The 16676-nt window shown below is 50.8% G+C and overlaps 1 protein-coding gene across 2 annotated transcripts; it reads right to left on the minus strand.

Moving 5' to 3' along the window:
* Nucleotides 1–6478: 6478 nt before the first annotated feature.
* On the minus strand, nucleotides 6479–15336 carry LOC147911217 (ral guanine nucleotide dissociation stimulator-like). Of its 2 annotated transcripts, XM_087428408.1 has the most exons (13): nucleotides 15202–15336; nucleotides 14750–14943; nucleotides 14044–14154; nucleotides 13197–13387; nucleotides 12677–13053; nucleotides 11688–11903; nucleotides 11217–11320; nucleotides 10663–10732; nucleotides 8978–9043; nucleotides 8479–8553; nucleotides 7388–7509; nucleotides 7085–7185; nucleotides 6479–6778 (listed from the first exon to the last, which is right to left on the minus strand). In XM_087428408.1, exons 1-13 carry the CDS (start codon nucleotides 15292–15294, stop codon nucleotides 6663–6665), a joined length of 1836 nt encoding a protein of 611 aa, XP_087284534.1. In that variant the 5' UTR covers nucleotides 15295–15336; the 3' UTR covers nucleotides 6479–6662. The 2 variants fall into 2 exon arrangements, with proteins under 2 accessions (XP_087284534.1, XP_087284535.1); XM_087428409.1 differs by lacking the exon at nucleotides 14044–14154.
* Between the last annotated feature and the right edge of the window lie 1340 nt (nucleotides 15337–16676).

Here is a 16676-nt window from a genome sequence, read left to right on the forward strand (position 1 = left end):
AATCTCATGATTAGATTATGAGGAGAAAGGATTTGGAATCTTAAGCTACTCTTGCTAATTTATTGCAGTGTACCACTCTAAATGTGGTATCTTTGCACAAGAGTAGTTAAGTCGAGGGGCCGGCCCCGTGGCTTAGCGGTTAAGTGCTGGCACTCTGCTGCTGGTGGCTGGAGTTCGGATCCTGGGTGCGCACCAATGTACCGCATTTCTGGCCATGCTGAGGCCGTGTCCCACATACAGCAACTAGAAGGATGTGCAACTATGACATACAATTATCTACTGGGGCTTTGGGGGAAAAAACGAGGAGGAGTGGCAATAGATGTCAGCTCAGAGCCGGTCTTCCTCAGCAAAAAGAGGAGGATTAGCATGGATGATAGCTCAGGGCTGATCTTTCTCAGAAAAAATAAAAAAACAGTAGTTATGTGGATGGATTTAAAATATTTCATGAAGAAATGTTTCAGTGTTTGAATTTTACATGTATATAAATATAAAATATATATTGTACACATAACATATGTGAGCCCTTTTTGTGTACAAAGCCATATGTGAACACTATAGTGGGAAAGGTTGGAAAATCCATATTAGTCTTGTCTTCATGGAATATCTAATTTAGTGAGAAAGAATTAAATCTTGAAAGAAATAGATAATAATGCACATATAACTAAAATAGAAACAAAATCAACAAAGAGGTAAAATGGGGTTTTGTAATTTAGGTTACTAGAGCAGGAGACATCCCTGTGTGGAAATGATATTTTGTATGAGATCTGAAAGGTGATTAGAAATAAATTAGAAGTGGATAACCTGTAGGTAGCTTCAGAAGGGTGCATGGATGGTTCATTGATTGGTGAGTTTGGGGTGGCAGGCTGTGCAGAGTGACACCCAGGGGTAGACAGCTTATTACCACAAATAAGTGAGTTTGGGGACACTGAAAGAGAAGCAAATTATTTGAGGATGTGATTTGTTGAAGTTGGGACCTGGTCATTGTGAGTTGAGTCATCACTGATGTGGTGAGTGGGCAGGTAGATAAATGGGTCTGGGGGTCAGAGTTAGGTCTCTGTTGATTATTTGGACATGTTTGGCTCATTAGTGGTATTTGAAGCCAGGGAAATGTATGGGGTTGCCCAAGAAGGAGGGTGCAGATGGGGAACAGGTATCAGAGCAGGGCTCACTTCCGGGAATCATCCATCATTGTGGGGTGGTCATAAAGGTAAGCAAGGATGTTGCTCAGGAAGTTTAGACAGGCAAGAACAGGACAGTGTAGGGTGGTGGATCCCATCGGCTTTTAAAAGGACATTGTTGTCTGCAATGTCACCTGCTACTGCAGAGCATGTCAGACAAATCATGAAAAGTCCCCAGTTGATTAGAAAGAGACACGGCTTGTGAGGTTAGCAAGAGAAGCATCCACAGAATGGGGATGGGATTGGGTGGGCACTGTGGAAACAGAGGCATTGGGATATATGTGAACTTTTTGCAATGTATGCCTGGCAGGAGGAGGAAAGTAGGGGCGTGGAGGGTGAGGACTATTAGGAAGTCTGGATGAGAGATTCGTTTGTAGATGGTAGAGATTTGTGCATATTTGAAACTTGAGGGATGATTCCAGTAGGGAAGTTATGGAAAGCACAACAAATATTGAGGGCATAATGTCATTGAAATGGAAGGATAAGATAAAAATCAGAGTGGTTTCAGCCAAAAAATCAATTTCTTTGGATATAACAACAGAAAGGGTGTGATAAATGAATTCCTTATGAGGAATATTTGTAGATCTGATGACTAGAGAGTGAAATAGTTCTTGTCTGGTGGTTTACAATTTATCTGTGAAATATGGAGGATGTCGGAATATAGAGATTTATGGAACTCAAGAAATGGAAAGAATTGAGCAGGGCATTCAGGAAGCATTAGAGCATGCATATAAGTCCATTGGTTGCTGTTGATTCTCTGTTGGGATCCACAGGTTTCTGGTGCATTCTCTCTTCAGTGCAAGTGTCAACATGGCATGGCAGGTATTTGAAATCATCTGAAGTGTGCAGGGTGGATATGATGGCAATAAGGAATCTTGGAGTATGGTCAGTGGATGACTGAAATGATGCACTGTGAATCTGAGGTTACTAGAAAGGAGTATGAGAAGAAAAAAAAGAGTGGCTTGTGAAGATATTCCTACTGGAGTAATCTAGTTTATTGAAGAATGATTATTTAGAGTGGATTTATTTGTGTAAAAACTGGAAATGTGGAAATTTGTGGTGGGAATATGGTGTTTCTGAGTTACTGATTTGGGAGCAGGAGAATTTTGGGTGAAGATAGGATCAGGGTGTGGAAGTGAATGACTAAGGATGGAATAGTGAATAATTTCATTAGAGATGAGGCCGTAAAGGAGCTGTGGAGTCCTTGGAACTCTGTGTCCCAATAACAGTGGGCTGTGGAGCACCAGCATGTGTGTATTTGACCATGACAGAGAGAGGAGGAGAGGAACGTCCTGAAGCAAGATGGCGGAGGGAAGTTGGTCTGGATTTGACACTGGATAATGACCTGGCTATCTCTGTCCTTGTCTCACCTCAGCTTGATGGTGTCACTGAATCCTGGTCTCCACGTGTGGTCCCTGTACCAGCAGCATCAACATCACCTCTTAGAAATGAAAATTCTCCATTCCTTCCCTAGACCTGCTTGGGTTGAGGTCCAGCACTCTGAGTTTTAAAAACCGTCCAATGATTGTGATGCACAGTGTGAATTGAGACGCATGTGTCCAGGGAGAGAAGGAGGGTGGAATATCTATGTGAGCTGAGAACGATCTCCATGGATGGTAATCTTCATCCTCCATTTTGTTCAAATTTCAGATTTTATTTTGTTTTGAAAGAGAAAGCTCAAAAAACATGCCCCGACTTCATAGTGGAAACAGTAAGACCGTGAAACTAAACCCAATCAGAAAACTGAAGTTCTACGCACCCTGAAGCCTAAGCAGCTGTATATTCCAGAGGCCAGTTACTGGACTAACTGCCCATCCTGGTGCTGAAGTCAGATGCAGTCAGTGGGAGGAGACCTTGAAGAAGCCGCAGAAAGTCTGTGGATACAGTAGACTGCAGGGACTCCAGGCCTGCAGCAGTGAAGGAGAACTCTTACGTTCTTTGGAGTCGCAAATACCTTCTAAACGGTTGCACAGACTGGCCCATGTGAATCCCTGGACCATGCTGGGGCCGAGGGATCTGCACACCAGCCCTGAGCCCACCTGGGCCACTGTCTATATTGGGCAGAGATGAGTCCAGGGATGGGTCTGGGTCGCTCACAGCCCCTCTGCAGGCAACAGGCATCTTCTAGAGATATCAGTGGACAGACACAGAAAGTGAAGAAAAGCATGGGACAGACTGACGGTGGCCTCGAGGACAGACGAGATTGCCGGGGAGGCAGAGAGAGCAAGGAGCCAAGAAAGGCATCCTGAAAACACAGTGAGGAAAGCAACATCAGTTCTAAAGAAAAGGAGAGTGGTGCCGATGAGAAATTCCCCATGAGACAGGCTTGACTCTCACAGCATCTCTTTGTAACGGCCATCATGATCTTGACCTTTCATGGTAAACCTCAATTATTATTTACCATGAGTTTTCTCCTTTTTATATTAAAATTGATAGGAGAATTGAAGCTGAGGAATTAGTGTTTTGAAGTTACATTTGTATTTTCTAGAACTTACACTCAATGAAGAGATGATACCTACTTGAACAAGATTTGTCTGTTAATTTATATTAAATCCGATTCCATAAATTTTATTGTGATTTTGCTTTTTTTTTTTTATTTTTGCTGAGGAAGATTCATCGTGAGCTAACATTTGTTGCCAATCTTCCTCTACTTTGTATGTGGGTCACCGTCACGGCATGGCTGCTAATGAGTATTGTAGGTCCGTGCCTGGTAACTGAACCTGGGACACCAAAGCAGAACATGCCAAACTTAACCACCTGGCCAGGGGCCAGCACCATGATTGTGCATCTAGTTATAACATAAAATCCATCAATCTTCTCTTCATTGTCACATGGTAATTCAGACATAGGTGATTTCAATATCATGAATTAAGTATCTCTTATCTGTTACCTGGAAAACTTGTGTAGCTTTGATTTTGGAATATTAAAAATGAGCATACCCCCTGGGGGCATTATTCTCCACTTAAGAGAAGCTTGCAGCAGGCTCTTTGCCTTCCTTCCCACACTAGATCCAGAGTCGTGGAAATGTGTTCGCCTTGCACACAACACAGAGCACAAAGGAATTACTCAACAAACACGTGATAAGTGAATAACTGGTGGGATCATCAGGTCATTCACAGAAGCCAGACTGAGAGAGAGCTTCCTTAGGTCAGGAAGGAGAAGCATTCCTTTATATTTGTGATGTTTTAATTTGTAACATTGTAATATGAAAAGCAACTATACTACATTTATCAAAATTGTGTTCTGAAGGTTTTCAAAAATCTCTAAATCTCGGAATAGAGAAAAATCAATCTCTGTGAACCTGTTACTTGCTTCAAAGATTGTCAACTCGTATACCATCTGGCTTTGTTTATCCTCACACCAAGTCCCCAAGAATTAACCAGAAGAGATGGCTGAGAGCACATCATTTCAGCTGTAAATATTTCCGTTTCTCTTACAGATGAGGGATTTTGGAACACAAACACAATAATATTATCACACACAAAAATAAAAATGTCATTCGGATAATCAACTGTCCAGTCAGTATCCCAAGTCTCCCAGTTTTGTCAAGGTTATTTCCTGGTTTTACATTTTCTTTGAGTCAGGATCTTCATGAAACCCTTCTTTTGCAATTGGTTGGTCTGTTTCTGAAGTCACTTTTAATCTCTTAGTAGTTCATGCATCTTGGGATTTGGGTGGAATATGAGTGTGTGTGTTTGTGTGTCTACACCGATGCGTGAACTCTTTCTTTCCTGGATGGCAGTGTCCTGAAAGGAAGGGCCTGGGCTGTGGGAACCAGGATTTCTACTCTGCTTCAGGCTGAACTGAAAAGGCATCCGTGGGTGACACTTGCAGCCTTCAGAAAGGAGGGGGAAGAAGTACCAAGGAATTCAAGACAATGGCCCTTGTCTTACAGGGTATTTCCAGGGCATGATGTTCAAAATGCCAGGTGCTAAGACTTTAGCTCCACGTCGTTGGGTGGATTCTCAGCATGAGCTCTGAGCAGTGTCTGTTCACCACCCAGGTGGGGAGCATTTCAGTATTTTAATTGGTAAGGTTGTGTCTGTTGTGTCTGTGGTGTCTAAGATTGGTGGCATTCCCCTGCTGGACCCACTTCTATACCTGCCCCTCTCTTGCCTCATCTTTCAAAACTCCCAACAGTAAAGTTTCACATCCCTGTAACACAAATCCACATATCCTCAGCACAGACTGGGGAAAAGAACACAGCAGTCCCAGGGACTAAGTGCTCTATTCGCTCAGGCCCAGCTGCCACTTTGGGACAAGTCAGTAACAACACGACTGAGTATGTAAACGAGTGATTGTCTAAGACCATGGACCTCAGAACCACATGGGCCCAGATGTCACCCAGGGCAGCAAGGGACGGTGTGGGTCATTCAGTGGACAGGATTAAGGTCTATTGTCCTGGCAAACCAGAGCTCACCACTGATCCATCAGGCCCAGCCAGGGAGGAATGGCCACGATGTACCTGACAGAGAGGCTGGGGGCCTTCTAGGGAATTTCTGCCCAAAAAGAATCATACAAGGATGTGCGGGGATGCTGGAAATCCTAGTTCACAGGGAGCAGTGAGGTGTACGGAACAAAGTCCTGTTGTAGCTTTAAAAGCTGCATCATGAATCTTTCCCTCTGGATATGAAACAAGCGGGAAAAGGACTTCCTAGGGCATGGGCCAGGATCCCAGGTTTCCAGTCTAGGCGAAGGGTGAACAGGGAGGACTAGAGGCGGCCTGATGGGGATGTCCTGTTGGCCCTTAGTCCATCTGCACATGGTGTTCCTCTGGCCTTGTCTGTTCCACATGCAAACTTTTATCTTTTTACATTTTTCCTCATTTAGTGTTGATGCAAATCCAGAGACTGGTTAGAAAACGGCAATTTCCAATATCTGATGAAAGAAACATCAACAAGAGAAGCAAAAAACATTCCTTCTTCCTGGAAAGCTGTAGAAAGACAGCCGCTGTCCTGGGGAAGGACATGGTCCTGGTAAGTGCTATTTGAAAGACACCCACATTTCAGTGGTTATTGCTCTGCCTGGGAAAGTCCCTCCAACCTCTACATCCAGGGAGATCTGAGGGGCTGTCTCTGCTCCTGGCCCAGGTGAACCACACTGAAATGCACCTGTCCTCTGAGGAAGGGGGACTTAAGGGTTTCATTCAGTAGCCAGGGAGGAGGCTGGCCCTCCTCCATTCTCCCACATACAATAAGCTGTGACCATACACAAGTTCTTCATTCAAGGAGGAAAGTGAGATTCTGTGTCTCATTTACATGAGCATAAGAAGTGAAAGAACCACACCACAACACCCAGGCTGTGAAAGAAACAGGATATAATGTAAGAGTCAAATCTACCATTTACTATTAAAGAAATAATATCACTCCTCCCCAATGGGTTAACAGTGGCTGGCGTGGTGATGTCAGGGAGAGGGAGGGGGTGGTGCCCTCCCTCTGGGGCTTTAGGGGAAACCAGGGAAAGTCTTAGGATGTCCTCGTTCACTCAGGGTGGGAAGAGCTGGCCCAGTGCACCCCGAGGGCGCCAGTGTCCCTGCTGGTCGGGAGGAGCTGCACTTGTGGTCTCCAGAGTGTGACGGCTCATCGCCAAGGGCATGGTGGCTGAAGAGAAGAAACAGACTATTTTGGGGATCCTTCCTGAGATTCATGGCACAACTCCCTGTTCCCCTGCACTCTGATCCAAACCCTGTACCGAGTGCTCAGTCCATCAACAGCACCTCGTTTGTCCCTGATGCAGGAGGCATCATTTAGCATCACCCATTTCAGAGGATGCAACTGAATCCCAGAGAGGAGAGGGGAGCGGCCTGTCCCAGGCCTGCTCAGCAGTGGAGCTGGGATCCAGGCCCATGCTTAGCCCGGAGCTGTACTGAGCCCCTGGATTCAGTCGCTCCTGGTCCCAACACTCACTTGGCCCTGAACTGGAGGATGTCCGGTTCCTCTTTCTCCTGAAGAGCCGCATTTTGCTCGCCTTCTGGTGTGCGGGCTCCAGCTGGCAGGAGACCCAGTAGCTACAGGACAGAGTGGACCTGTGAGCTACCAGGAGCCACACCTCAGGTGCCCCTCCCAGAGCCTGCCAGCAGCTGAGTCCTGGTGCCCCATGGGTCACCACGCTACGAGTTCTGTGGCTGATCAGCGAGCCAGGCCACAGGCTCTGGAGCTGGCCATCAGAGAGAGTCTGCCCTGCCCTCACCCAACTCCTGTCCCCCTCACCTCTCATGGACACTGATGGGCTCCATGGCCTGGAACCAGGCCCCAAATCGCTCGTCGGGCTCCAGGTCATATCCATTTGCAGCCTGCTGGAGCAGCTGGATCCTCCTGATGAGTTTGTATTTCTGGGAGGAAGGACAGGATGCAGACAGGGCTTGGGTGGGGAACGCTGCCAGGGACTTGTGCGGAGTGAGGATCTGGTCTGGGGTCTGTGCTCACTCGGGACCCCTCCTTCCTTCCCTCTCCATTCAGGACTTGCCTGTCCTCACAGTTGGCTTGAATTAGTTCCTCATCCAGGAAGGTGTCCTTGATGCCAGCCCCTCCCGCACCCGCCAACGTGATGGGATGCCCAGCTTTGTGGATCTGACTCTCCCAATAAATGTAAGACCCAAGGGATGAGGCCAGAGAAAGTCTTGCCAGGCGAGGTCTCTGATTTCCACATCCCCACCCTCCCCATAGCTGCTCACGTCACACCATTTCTGAAAGTTGACCCGATTTCCCTGGAAGGGAGACAGCCAATGTCCATCAGAAACAGCCCCCTAAGCCCAGAACCAACCCCCATCCCACCCCTTCTCAGGCTGCAGGAATGTCAGGGCCCAGCAGAGGGCAGACCTTCCACAAAGAGAACTTGACACTGGGCCAGGCTCTGGGCTCCAGGGCAGGAGGGACAGGGGAGCTGAGGCCAAAGACCTTATGTAGCACACCCTCTCTGATGAAAGACGGGGAGACTGAGGCCTCAGGGAGGAAGGGACAGCTGGAACACAGAAGTGCTTCCTCACTTGCAGGGGCTGATGGCACTCCCCCAAGGGCAGGGCCCGAGGGGGAGGCTGAATCCATCTCAGACACAGCCTCCTGCAGCTCTGCAGGCAGGCAGCTATGAGCTTCACCAGCCCAGGTAGACTGGTGGGGGGCTTATGCGGAGTGTCTATTCACGCATTGCTAAGATGGGCCTGACTCCCCAACTCCAAGGGGTGGCCATGGGGCTCTCATGAGAGGAGGTTTGCCAGGTACTGAGAGCTCAGGTCCCAGTGCAGGGCTCTCGCCTCCCAAACCTCAGGATCCTGCTCTCTGGCCCCACCTCCAGGCTCACTCACTTCCAGATCATCCTCCATCCCAATGTCCAGCAGCTTCAGGTGATAGAGGAACATGCCCAGGAAGGGGACGACACCCTGTGAAATCAGGGTGGGAGTGGTGAGATGAGTCCCACCTCTCAGGTGCCCCCATGGACCCTCCCCAAAATCCCTTCACCCCAGCCTCCTGCCCACCACAGACTCCCACAGAGAACAGCCTAGGACCCTCAGCGGCCTCCCCCCAGTTACCCGCTCCAGGACCACCCAACTTCCCCAGTCACCTCCCAGGGGCGGCTTTTGGCAAATCCCAGGGTATGTGGTCCCTGCCCCTCCCCACCCTAACCCATCCTGGGCCCAGCCCTTCCAGGCCTCCTCCTGGTCACTTCCAGGGCAGGCCTTTCAGGCTCTTGGGCTCCTGGAGCTGGGCTGGAGGAGGAGGGACCCCTCTCTTAGGGAGGCCTCCAGCCGTGAGGTGAGTGACCCCTCCTCTGACACCTAGACCCTCCCCCTCAGGCCACCTCACCTGCTGCTGTCTCTCCTGGGCTCCCTGGGGGTCCATCTGCACGGTGGCCCTCACAGATATCACCTCCTGCAGGGTCAAGGACAGGCTCAGGGAAGCCATGTTCCCTTCCCCATGTCTCCCAGGCCCCTGATCTTGGACCCTGGACATCTGGTGTCTATGGCTGCTCCCATTCCAGGGTGCCCTGATTCTAGATCACTCCCAGCTCCAACACTCCCTTCTCTTTGCCCTCAGGCCTGCCCAGGCCCCTAAGCCTCTCTCCTCATCAGGAAAGTGTGAGGAGGACTCCCCATGCATCCCAGGGTCCCCTGAGGACTCAGTATCATCTGACTGTCACCAGTGCTGTCCCCTCCCCCATCGAGGAGGAGGAGCACAAAGCTCCTGCACATTCCTCTCCCCCTTGTACCTCATCACCCCTGTGAGGCCTGCACCACAGATCATCTCCCTCCATTTCCCAGATGAGGAGACCGAGGCCCACAGAGGGGCAGTGACTTGCTCAGGGGCCCACAGAGGAGACCGCTCCCCCTCCCAGCCAGAGGCCCTGGCCCCCGGCCTTCACTCCTCCTCCAGACACACCTCTGACCAATGTCCTGTCCTCTGGACTCTCAGGGTGTGTTGAGGCCCTCGGTCAACCTGAGCCATGGATGGAGAGGCACAAGGTATCTCGGGGTCCCATGCAAGTGGCTGCTGTGTTTTCCAGCCCCCTGGGATTCTCTGACACCAGGCTGGACCTGAGGCCATGCCAAAGTCCTCAGCTCCCTAGGATCCCCTCAGGATTGTCCCTGTACAGAACTCCTCCTTCACTCACTCAGGAAGGGGACCCACGTGTGCCACATCTGAGTGACAGTGTAGGATTTGACCACGGCACTGTGTAATGGTGACATTTGCATCCTTTTCACTTGGAAACTTCTAATGTCCCTTTTCTTTTCTCAGGTCTCATGTTTGAAGTCTGTGGTCTGAGCCTTTGCACAATCCTTAGGCCCCTCCTGCCAGGGCCTCGATGGAGGCCATTAAGTATCTGTCAGGAAAGTCCATTAAGAATCTGTAGGTTCCTCGATAATTCTCATTGCCATCTGGGGCTTATCCTTGTCGACAAGGCACCGGGGGAGACTCACTGGTTTGTCAGCAGTGACCACTATCAGGCTAGAGTGCACAGTCCCAGAGAGCACACAGTTCTGTCCCAGATCCACCATTTGGCCCAAGGCTGTGCAGCCCCTGTGTCCACAAGGCCTGTGTGACCTCACAGTGCCCATCCCTGGGACAGGCAGAATGCCCTCCCCTGTGAGGTGCAGTGAAGACAGAAGGAGCAGCAGGGGCCTGGCTTCCTGAGGACAGACTGGGCTGCTTTAGGAAGAAAGGAACCCCCACCCACTCCATCCACCCGCCAGCCTGGAGGATGATGAGGGCCAGCTGATGGGTCCGCATGGAAGCCAGACACCTGCTCATTCTGCCAGCTCCTCACCTCTTGGAACAGTCCAGGCGACACCACTGTATCCCGTGACCAAGGCCTCCTGCCCCAAACAGTCCCCACCTGCCCCTGCAGCTCACACCCCCCGCTTCCTGTCCAGCTGGACAAGACAGACCGTTATTTCTCGGGGAACCTTAAGTGAAAAACTTACCAAAGCACATCCTGCCTGGTCCCTCCCCACCTCACCTCCGGTCCTTCCAGTTCTCCAGCCTCCACTCACCTCCTTGAGAAGCTTCCTGCTCTCCTGGTGGCATGTTTCGATGATGTTTTTCAGTATTTGCCAGTTCTTCCTGAGGAGGGAAAAAAGGAAAGAAACACTGTGGAGTGGTTTGAGGGTAAATCCCTTTTGTTTGAAAACCCAGAAGATCCAGACAGCCTGGATGAGCATTTTCACTGTGTCGTCTGAGCCCTGAGGTGTCTGGGACTGGGGAGGGGCTCTCCTATTGTCACCTGGGGCCTCCATTCTCTTATTTTCTCAGCAGATGTGTTTTAAACAGTCTTAATTTCACGTGGACAGAGAGTTCTGTTGCTGCAAACACTTGAAAATCTTCAATTTGGTTCAAGCCATGATCTGTCACTTAGGGAAACTGATTCCTGAAGCAGAACCACTGGCCTAAGTTTTCAGAAAGACTTCCAGCCTGCCAACCAGGTCAGACCCTATCCCCAGGGTTTGCTGTCTCCCAGGAGGTCCCAACTGACTGAAGGGCAATGCCAGCCCTGTGGGGGGTGTCTGGTCCACCCAGGTGGTGCTCGCATGGAGAGAGGCCTACCCACCTGGACACCTGTCTCCACGTCTCTTTTAAACGTTGAATGGAGGGGCCCTCCAGAGCCCAGAAGATCGCATGGAGAGAGGAAAGGTTCCTCAGGCCGTGGCATTCCTGGGGAAGGGAAGAGAATGAGCTGTGAGGGGGAGCTGGAGCCCTGCTTCCTCTGGCTTCTGTCGCCTCATTGACGTCTCCTGTCCTGGATGAGACAGCAGCTCAGGGAACCCGGGAAAGGCACAGCTGGAACCTGATGAGGAATACTTCCAGGGAGGAGGATTTCAGCTCAAGCCAAGAAAGGAGCCCAGGAAGGGGTGAGCTTCCCACCACTGGGACCAGGAGTCAGGTCATCGAGGCCTGGCAGGAGGGGCCTAAGGATTGTGCAAAGGCTCAGACCACGGACTTCAAACATGAGAGCTGAGAAAGGAGAAGGGGCAGTTCCCCCGACTCCAGAGAGGGGCTCCCAGGGCCTCCCACATCTTACCTTGGCCACCTGGATCCAGAGCTCCACCACCCTGGCCCTGTCCTGGGCCGTCATGCTCGGGTCCCCAATGCAGGTGGTGACGATACATTCGACCACTCTGTTAAAGTGGGTCATGGTGGCATGGATGGTCGGTGCCAGGTGCTCAATGCCCCTGTTGTCACCCTGGGACCAGATGGAGTCCAGGAATTCGTGGGGCCTCACTGTCTTGAAGAGCTCCTGGGGAGGACAGGGAGTGTCACCCAGCCCTGCCACAGCCCAGCTCAGCTTCCGCAGCCCCCAGTCCCAGGCTGGGTCAGTGGTGAGAGCTGGAGCTCAGGAAGCTGAGAATGCGGCCTGAGGCTTGTGGGAGTCCCTGGGTGTTGCCTGTGTCCCCTGAGGGCACCCAGCACAGGATGACCCAGGAACCGATACTGTGGCGCAGGGAAGTGGCATTTGCTCGCCGCCCAGTCTCACTTCCTCCAAGCACCAGAACTCGGCTCCTGCTTGACCATCTCTAGGGGCATCTTCCACCCATTCTGACCATCCTGGGGTCTGACTCCTCTTTCAGATGCACATTCCCCCAAGGCAGCAACAACCACGGGCTTTGTTTGTCTGCCTTGTAGTCATGTACACATGAGGTGCCTAATTAGTGCTGAGGCTGTTGAGGCCTCCTGGGCAAATGAGTGAACTACCCAAGGACGAGACAGCGCTTCAGTGTGCTCCCCTCCCCCACCAAAGCGCAGACTCTGCCCAACTTCCTCTCTGCTCCCCGTCATCCACCTGCACAGCCACTCTGCATGGCAGCTGCTCTCAGTGTCCACCCCTACTGTCCACATGAGGACAGCAAAGGCTTGGGAGTTAAGAAGGCTGCTCAGGTCACATGAGGGTAAGTGGGGAAGCAAGAGGTTGGACCGAGATCATGGGATTCTGGATCAGGAAATGGCAGGTCTGGGGCAGCTGATGGCACAGGGAAGGCCGGCCCCACCTGCCCTGAGAGCCCCGCTGCTCACCACATCCATCAGTGTCAACTGCTCTGCCACCAGCCGGGGAGGGAACTCCAAGAAGTCAGGCTTCTCCTCCCTCAGCAGGTTCTTGGTGGTCACGTCCCAGGGGCAGGCGGGCTCTGGGGCTGGATCTGGCTCTGCTGTTATCTCTCCAGGTGGAGGGAGGATTCTCCCTGGAGCCAATGGTCCAGCTGGCTCCAGCTCAGGAGCTGGCACTGGGGCTGGAGCTGATGTTGGTGGTGGCTCTGGCCCTGGAGGGACTGATGGAGGTGACACTAGCTCCAGCTCTAGCACAGGTGGTGGAACTAGAGCCGGAGCTGGATCTAGCCAGGGAGCTGGCCCTTGCTCTGGTGCTGGAGCTGGAGGGAGCTCTGGAGATGGTACTGCAGCAGGAGAAAGAAACAGTGTCACTCAAGTAGCTGACTTCCCCTGTGCCTGTCAAAGCCAGGAAAGACCCCACTGCCTTGAAGTGAACCAAGCCTCTGAACACTCTGCAAATTGTCATCCCAGACTGCAGTCGCCTCACCTTCCAGCTCTGCCTCAATGGGCCGTGGATGCTCCAGCTGGACCTGGAGAAGGTAGGCGTGGCCCTGCAGCCCCGAGCCAGGCAAGCTGAGATGCAGAGAGGCCAGCTTCATGCTGAAGCAGGGATAGTGCAGGAGCTCCCAGAAATCCTGCCCTGGGTCCAGGCAGGTTCCCACCAGAGAAGAGATGGCACTAGGGGAGGCAATTGGGCAACAGAGTCAGAGGCCTGGCCTTTCCCTCCACACTTCTCACCCAAGGCACCCTGGCTTGGGACTGGGCCCTATGCCTGCCCCTCTCCATCCAGGTGAGAGCCACATGGCAGCCCTGACCCCTGTGAGGCTGTCCTGGCAGTGGCAGGCCAGCTTATCCAGCAGGTTGACACAGAGTCTATTGTGACTCTCTTCCCACTGACACTCTTCTCCTGAAGGTCTGGGACACAGCCCACCCCAGCCCTCCATGCACTTGTGCAACTGGATTGAGCACTGAGACAGATTTGTGACCACGTTGCTCACACACCTCCTGTTCTAGGCCTGGAGGCGGTGGTCAGAAGAGGTAGATGTGGAGAGGGGAGGCAGATTAAAATGGGTCTGTGGTGGGAATGGGTTTCTAGGGGAGAACACAGCCCAGCCACCCCTCTGGTTCTTAGGGGGCCTGGCACCTATCCATAGCTCTTTGACTCCTGTCCTCCTGGAGTGGAAGCCACCGGACCTCTGCCTTCCCATGGGAATCAAAAGATGCGTGAGATGCGGCTTCTGACAGGCTCCCCTCAGCCACAGCCTCCATCTCTCCCCACACAGCTTGTTCTTTAGAGACAGGAGGCCGTCCTTCTGGACCCAAAGACCACTCACTTTTTTAGGTGGTCCTGCGCTCTGCCCTCCTGGCTGGAATAAGGGGAGATGCCTCCAGATGTAAAGGAGGCTATGAGGGCATCCCTTGGGATGGACGGTGGATGACAAGACCTGCGAATGATGTCTAATGTCAATGTCTGACTCTCAGACGGAAATTGAGGCCACGCATTGTGTCTCCTTCATTCACTGAGTTTACTGTCTCCAAATGTCCTGCATGCAGTAGGTGCTTAATCTACATGGTTGAATGAATGTAGTCCACCCAGAACCATCCCAGACACCTGAGTGGGCCTAGGGCCTCTCTGCTGCCCCAGAGATCCTTGACTGGCTACCCCAAGGAAAAGGACCAGGACCAGCTGGATGGAATCTCCAACTCCTTGACAGGGTGGTTTCCATGTGCTTTTCCAAACTCAGAAAGGCCGCATCTCAGAGATGGGTGAGGCAGACTACTTTTCACGGGGAAGAGAGAAATAAACACCATGAACAACCACAGCACGTCCACAGCCCTCTCTGCAGAGCCAGGCACCAGGTAAGCACCCGCCATGGCTGATCCCATTAGTTCCTACAAGATCCCCATGAAATTTATCCTCTCCCACCCTACTTTTCAGAGGAGCAAACTGAGGCTCAGAGAGATTTGGTGACACTCCCAGGACACACAGCTGGCAGGGGGCAGAGTCACCACTGTGCTGAGGAGGGAGTGGCCACTCACCTAGTAAACAGCTGGTCCAGGACCTGGTGGGATGTGTCTAAGGCCGAGTAGTTGACCATGAAGGTGGTGAAGCTAGAGATGTTCCTCCTCAGGAAAGCTGGTGCGATGGACTCTGTCAGCTTCTCCATCATGCCTGTCTGGAGGGCCCGCATCCTGCAGGCCTCATTGAAATTCACGGTGGACTCATCCTCACACTGAGGGGAAGGAGGAGGGACATACACTCAATGACATCATGGTGAACCAGCGGGAGGATTGAGGTGACTTTCTACCCTCCTGTGTAGCTGGTGGGAAGGAGTGGAGGTCCAGATTCCTTTGGGAGTGGGACTGTGGAGCACTCTAATGAGAAAACCCTGGGGGGTTCCAGGGGAGACTCAGATTTGAGTCTGCATTCTAGTAGTGCCTTGGTCATCTCAGAGTCCTGGGTATGAAGACCCCTCTGCACCCACACTCACCTCAGACCAGCCCTCTTCATTGATGGACTGGTGCACCTGTGTCCTCTCCAGGGAGATGGCGAACTGGAAACCATCTACCAGCTCCTCAACCATCACTTGGGTGCAGCTCTGCAGTGACAGTGCCCAGAAGTCAGGCCAGGAGGCATCAGGGGCCTGCCTGGACTTCACCACAGAGGGAAACCCCACCACAGTTCAGGCACAGAGGGGCATCTGCATAGTCTCCATCAGGGAAGGAATGTGATGACACCTCGATGGCCTGGGATTCACATGTGGGTAGAAGAGCTTGGTCCCCAGCACTCACCATCCTCTCCTGCAGCCAAGATCTTCAGTATGAACATGACACACCACCAGATCTCCACCATTTAGCTACCTGCTCCTGCTCAGGGTGGTTCCTCCTCATACTACCTTCTCTAACTCCACCTCACACACACACACACACACACACACACACACACACACACAATGAGGGTCAAGGGTCTGTGGTTTCAGCCAGACTACCAGAAGCTGGATACCGTAAGAAGCGGAGTCCCAAGTTACCTTGGGCTCTGGTCTCTGTTGTGTGAGAGAACTGCCTGCTTCTCAAGCGGCCCGGGAAAAAAGTCGGCTTTTGTCGGACTGCTCCCTTGAGATGCTTAGACATGGGTTGTACATGCGTATGTGATATGTATTATTATAAGTAATGTCAACTATTATGAGATTGATATTGTATCAATTGATTAATCAATATGCTGTATTATTATTCATATAATATTAATCCATAATATAATTAATTATGTAATTAATAGATGTATATAATACATTAATATATAGTATAGTACAGTAGTGTATTGTACACACTATATTAATATATAATACAGTATTTTAGTGTGTTTTATAATTATTATAATATATTAATATAATTAACATGCTATATTAATAATTAATATGGCATTAATATATTAAACACGATTTTGCTTCATGGCTTCCATATTGTAAATCTCTTTATTTGGAACCATTGTGCCTCTTAGCAACATTCAACTCTTGTCCTTGACTAGATGGGAAACAACCACGTTACCATTTTAACCAATAATTTCAATAAATAAATAACCTGTTATCGCCAGAGAAATAATAGTTTTGGTGTACCTTTGCTACAAGGGACACTGTCTCCAGTGAACTAACCATGAGAAAGATCCATTTAGAAAGATAGGAAACCATCTAGAATTCGTCCTCATATACAACAAACATCAATTTTCATCACATTCCTACAGTCACTTTGAAAAAATAGCTTAGTAAACAGAAAATGTTGTGAGACAGCAGTGCTCGCAGGACAGTAATGGTGAATTTTTTATAAACCAATGTCATCATTTTTTTGAATGTGTAGTTATGAATATACTGGAAGAAACGTTGGTCTTAGAAGCACGTGGGTTTTGTCCTCACCTGTGCCTCCCCCCACCCCCCCCACCCCTGCCTGCTGTCCTCCCACACATGAACTCCTC

This window comes from Ceratotherium simum, unplaced genomic scaffold (assembly GCF_057802395.1).
Source record: "Ceratotherium simum simum isolate JZ-2026a unplaced genomic scaffold, ASM5780239v1 HiC_scaffold_46, whole genome shotgun sequence".
Lineage (NCBI taxonomy): Eukaryota > Metazoa > Chordata > Mammalia > Perissodactyla > Rhinocerotidae > Ceratotherium > Ceratotherium simum.

What these genes read in the sequence shown, in the direction of transcription:
- LOC147911217 (XM_087428408.1), bottom strand. Translation starts at nt 15,294, where the DNA reads ATGGTTGAGGAGCTGGTAGATGGTTTCCAGTTCGCCATCTCCCTGGAG. An exon ending in CCCATCAGTGTCCATGAGAG is followed by an intron (nt 7,186 to 7,387) that starts GTGAGGGGGACA and finishes TCTGTCCTGTAG; the next exon opens with CTACTGGGTCTCCTGCCAGC. An exon ending in ATCCTCCAGTTCAGGGCCAA is followed by an intron (nt 6,779 to 7,084) that starts GTGAGTGTTGGG and finishes TCTTCTCTTCAG; the next exon opens with CCACCATGCCCTTGGCGATG.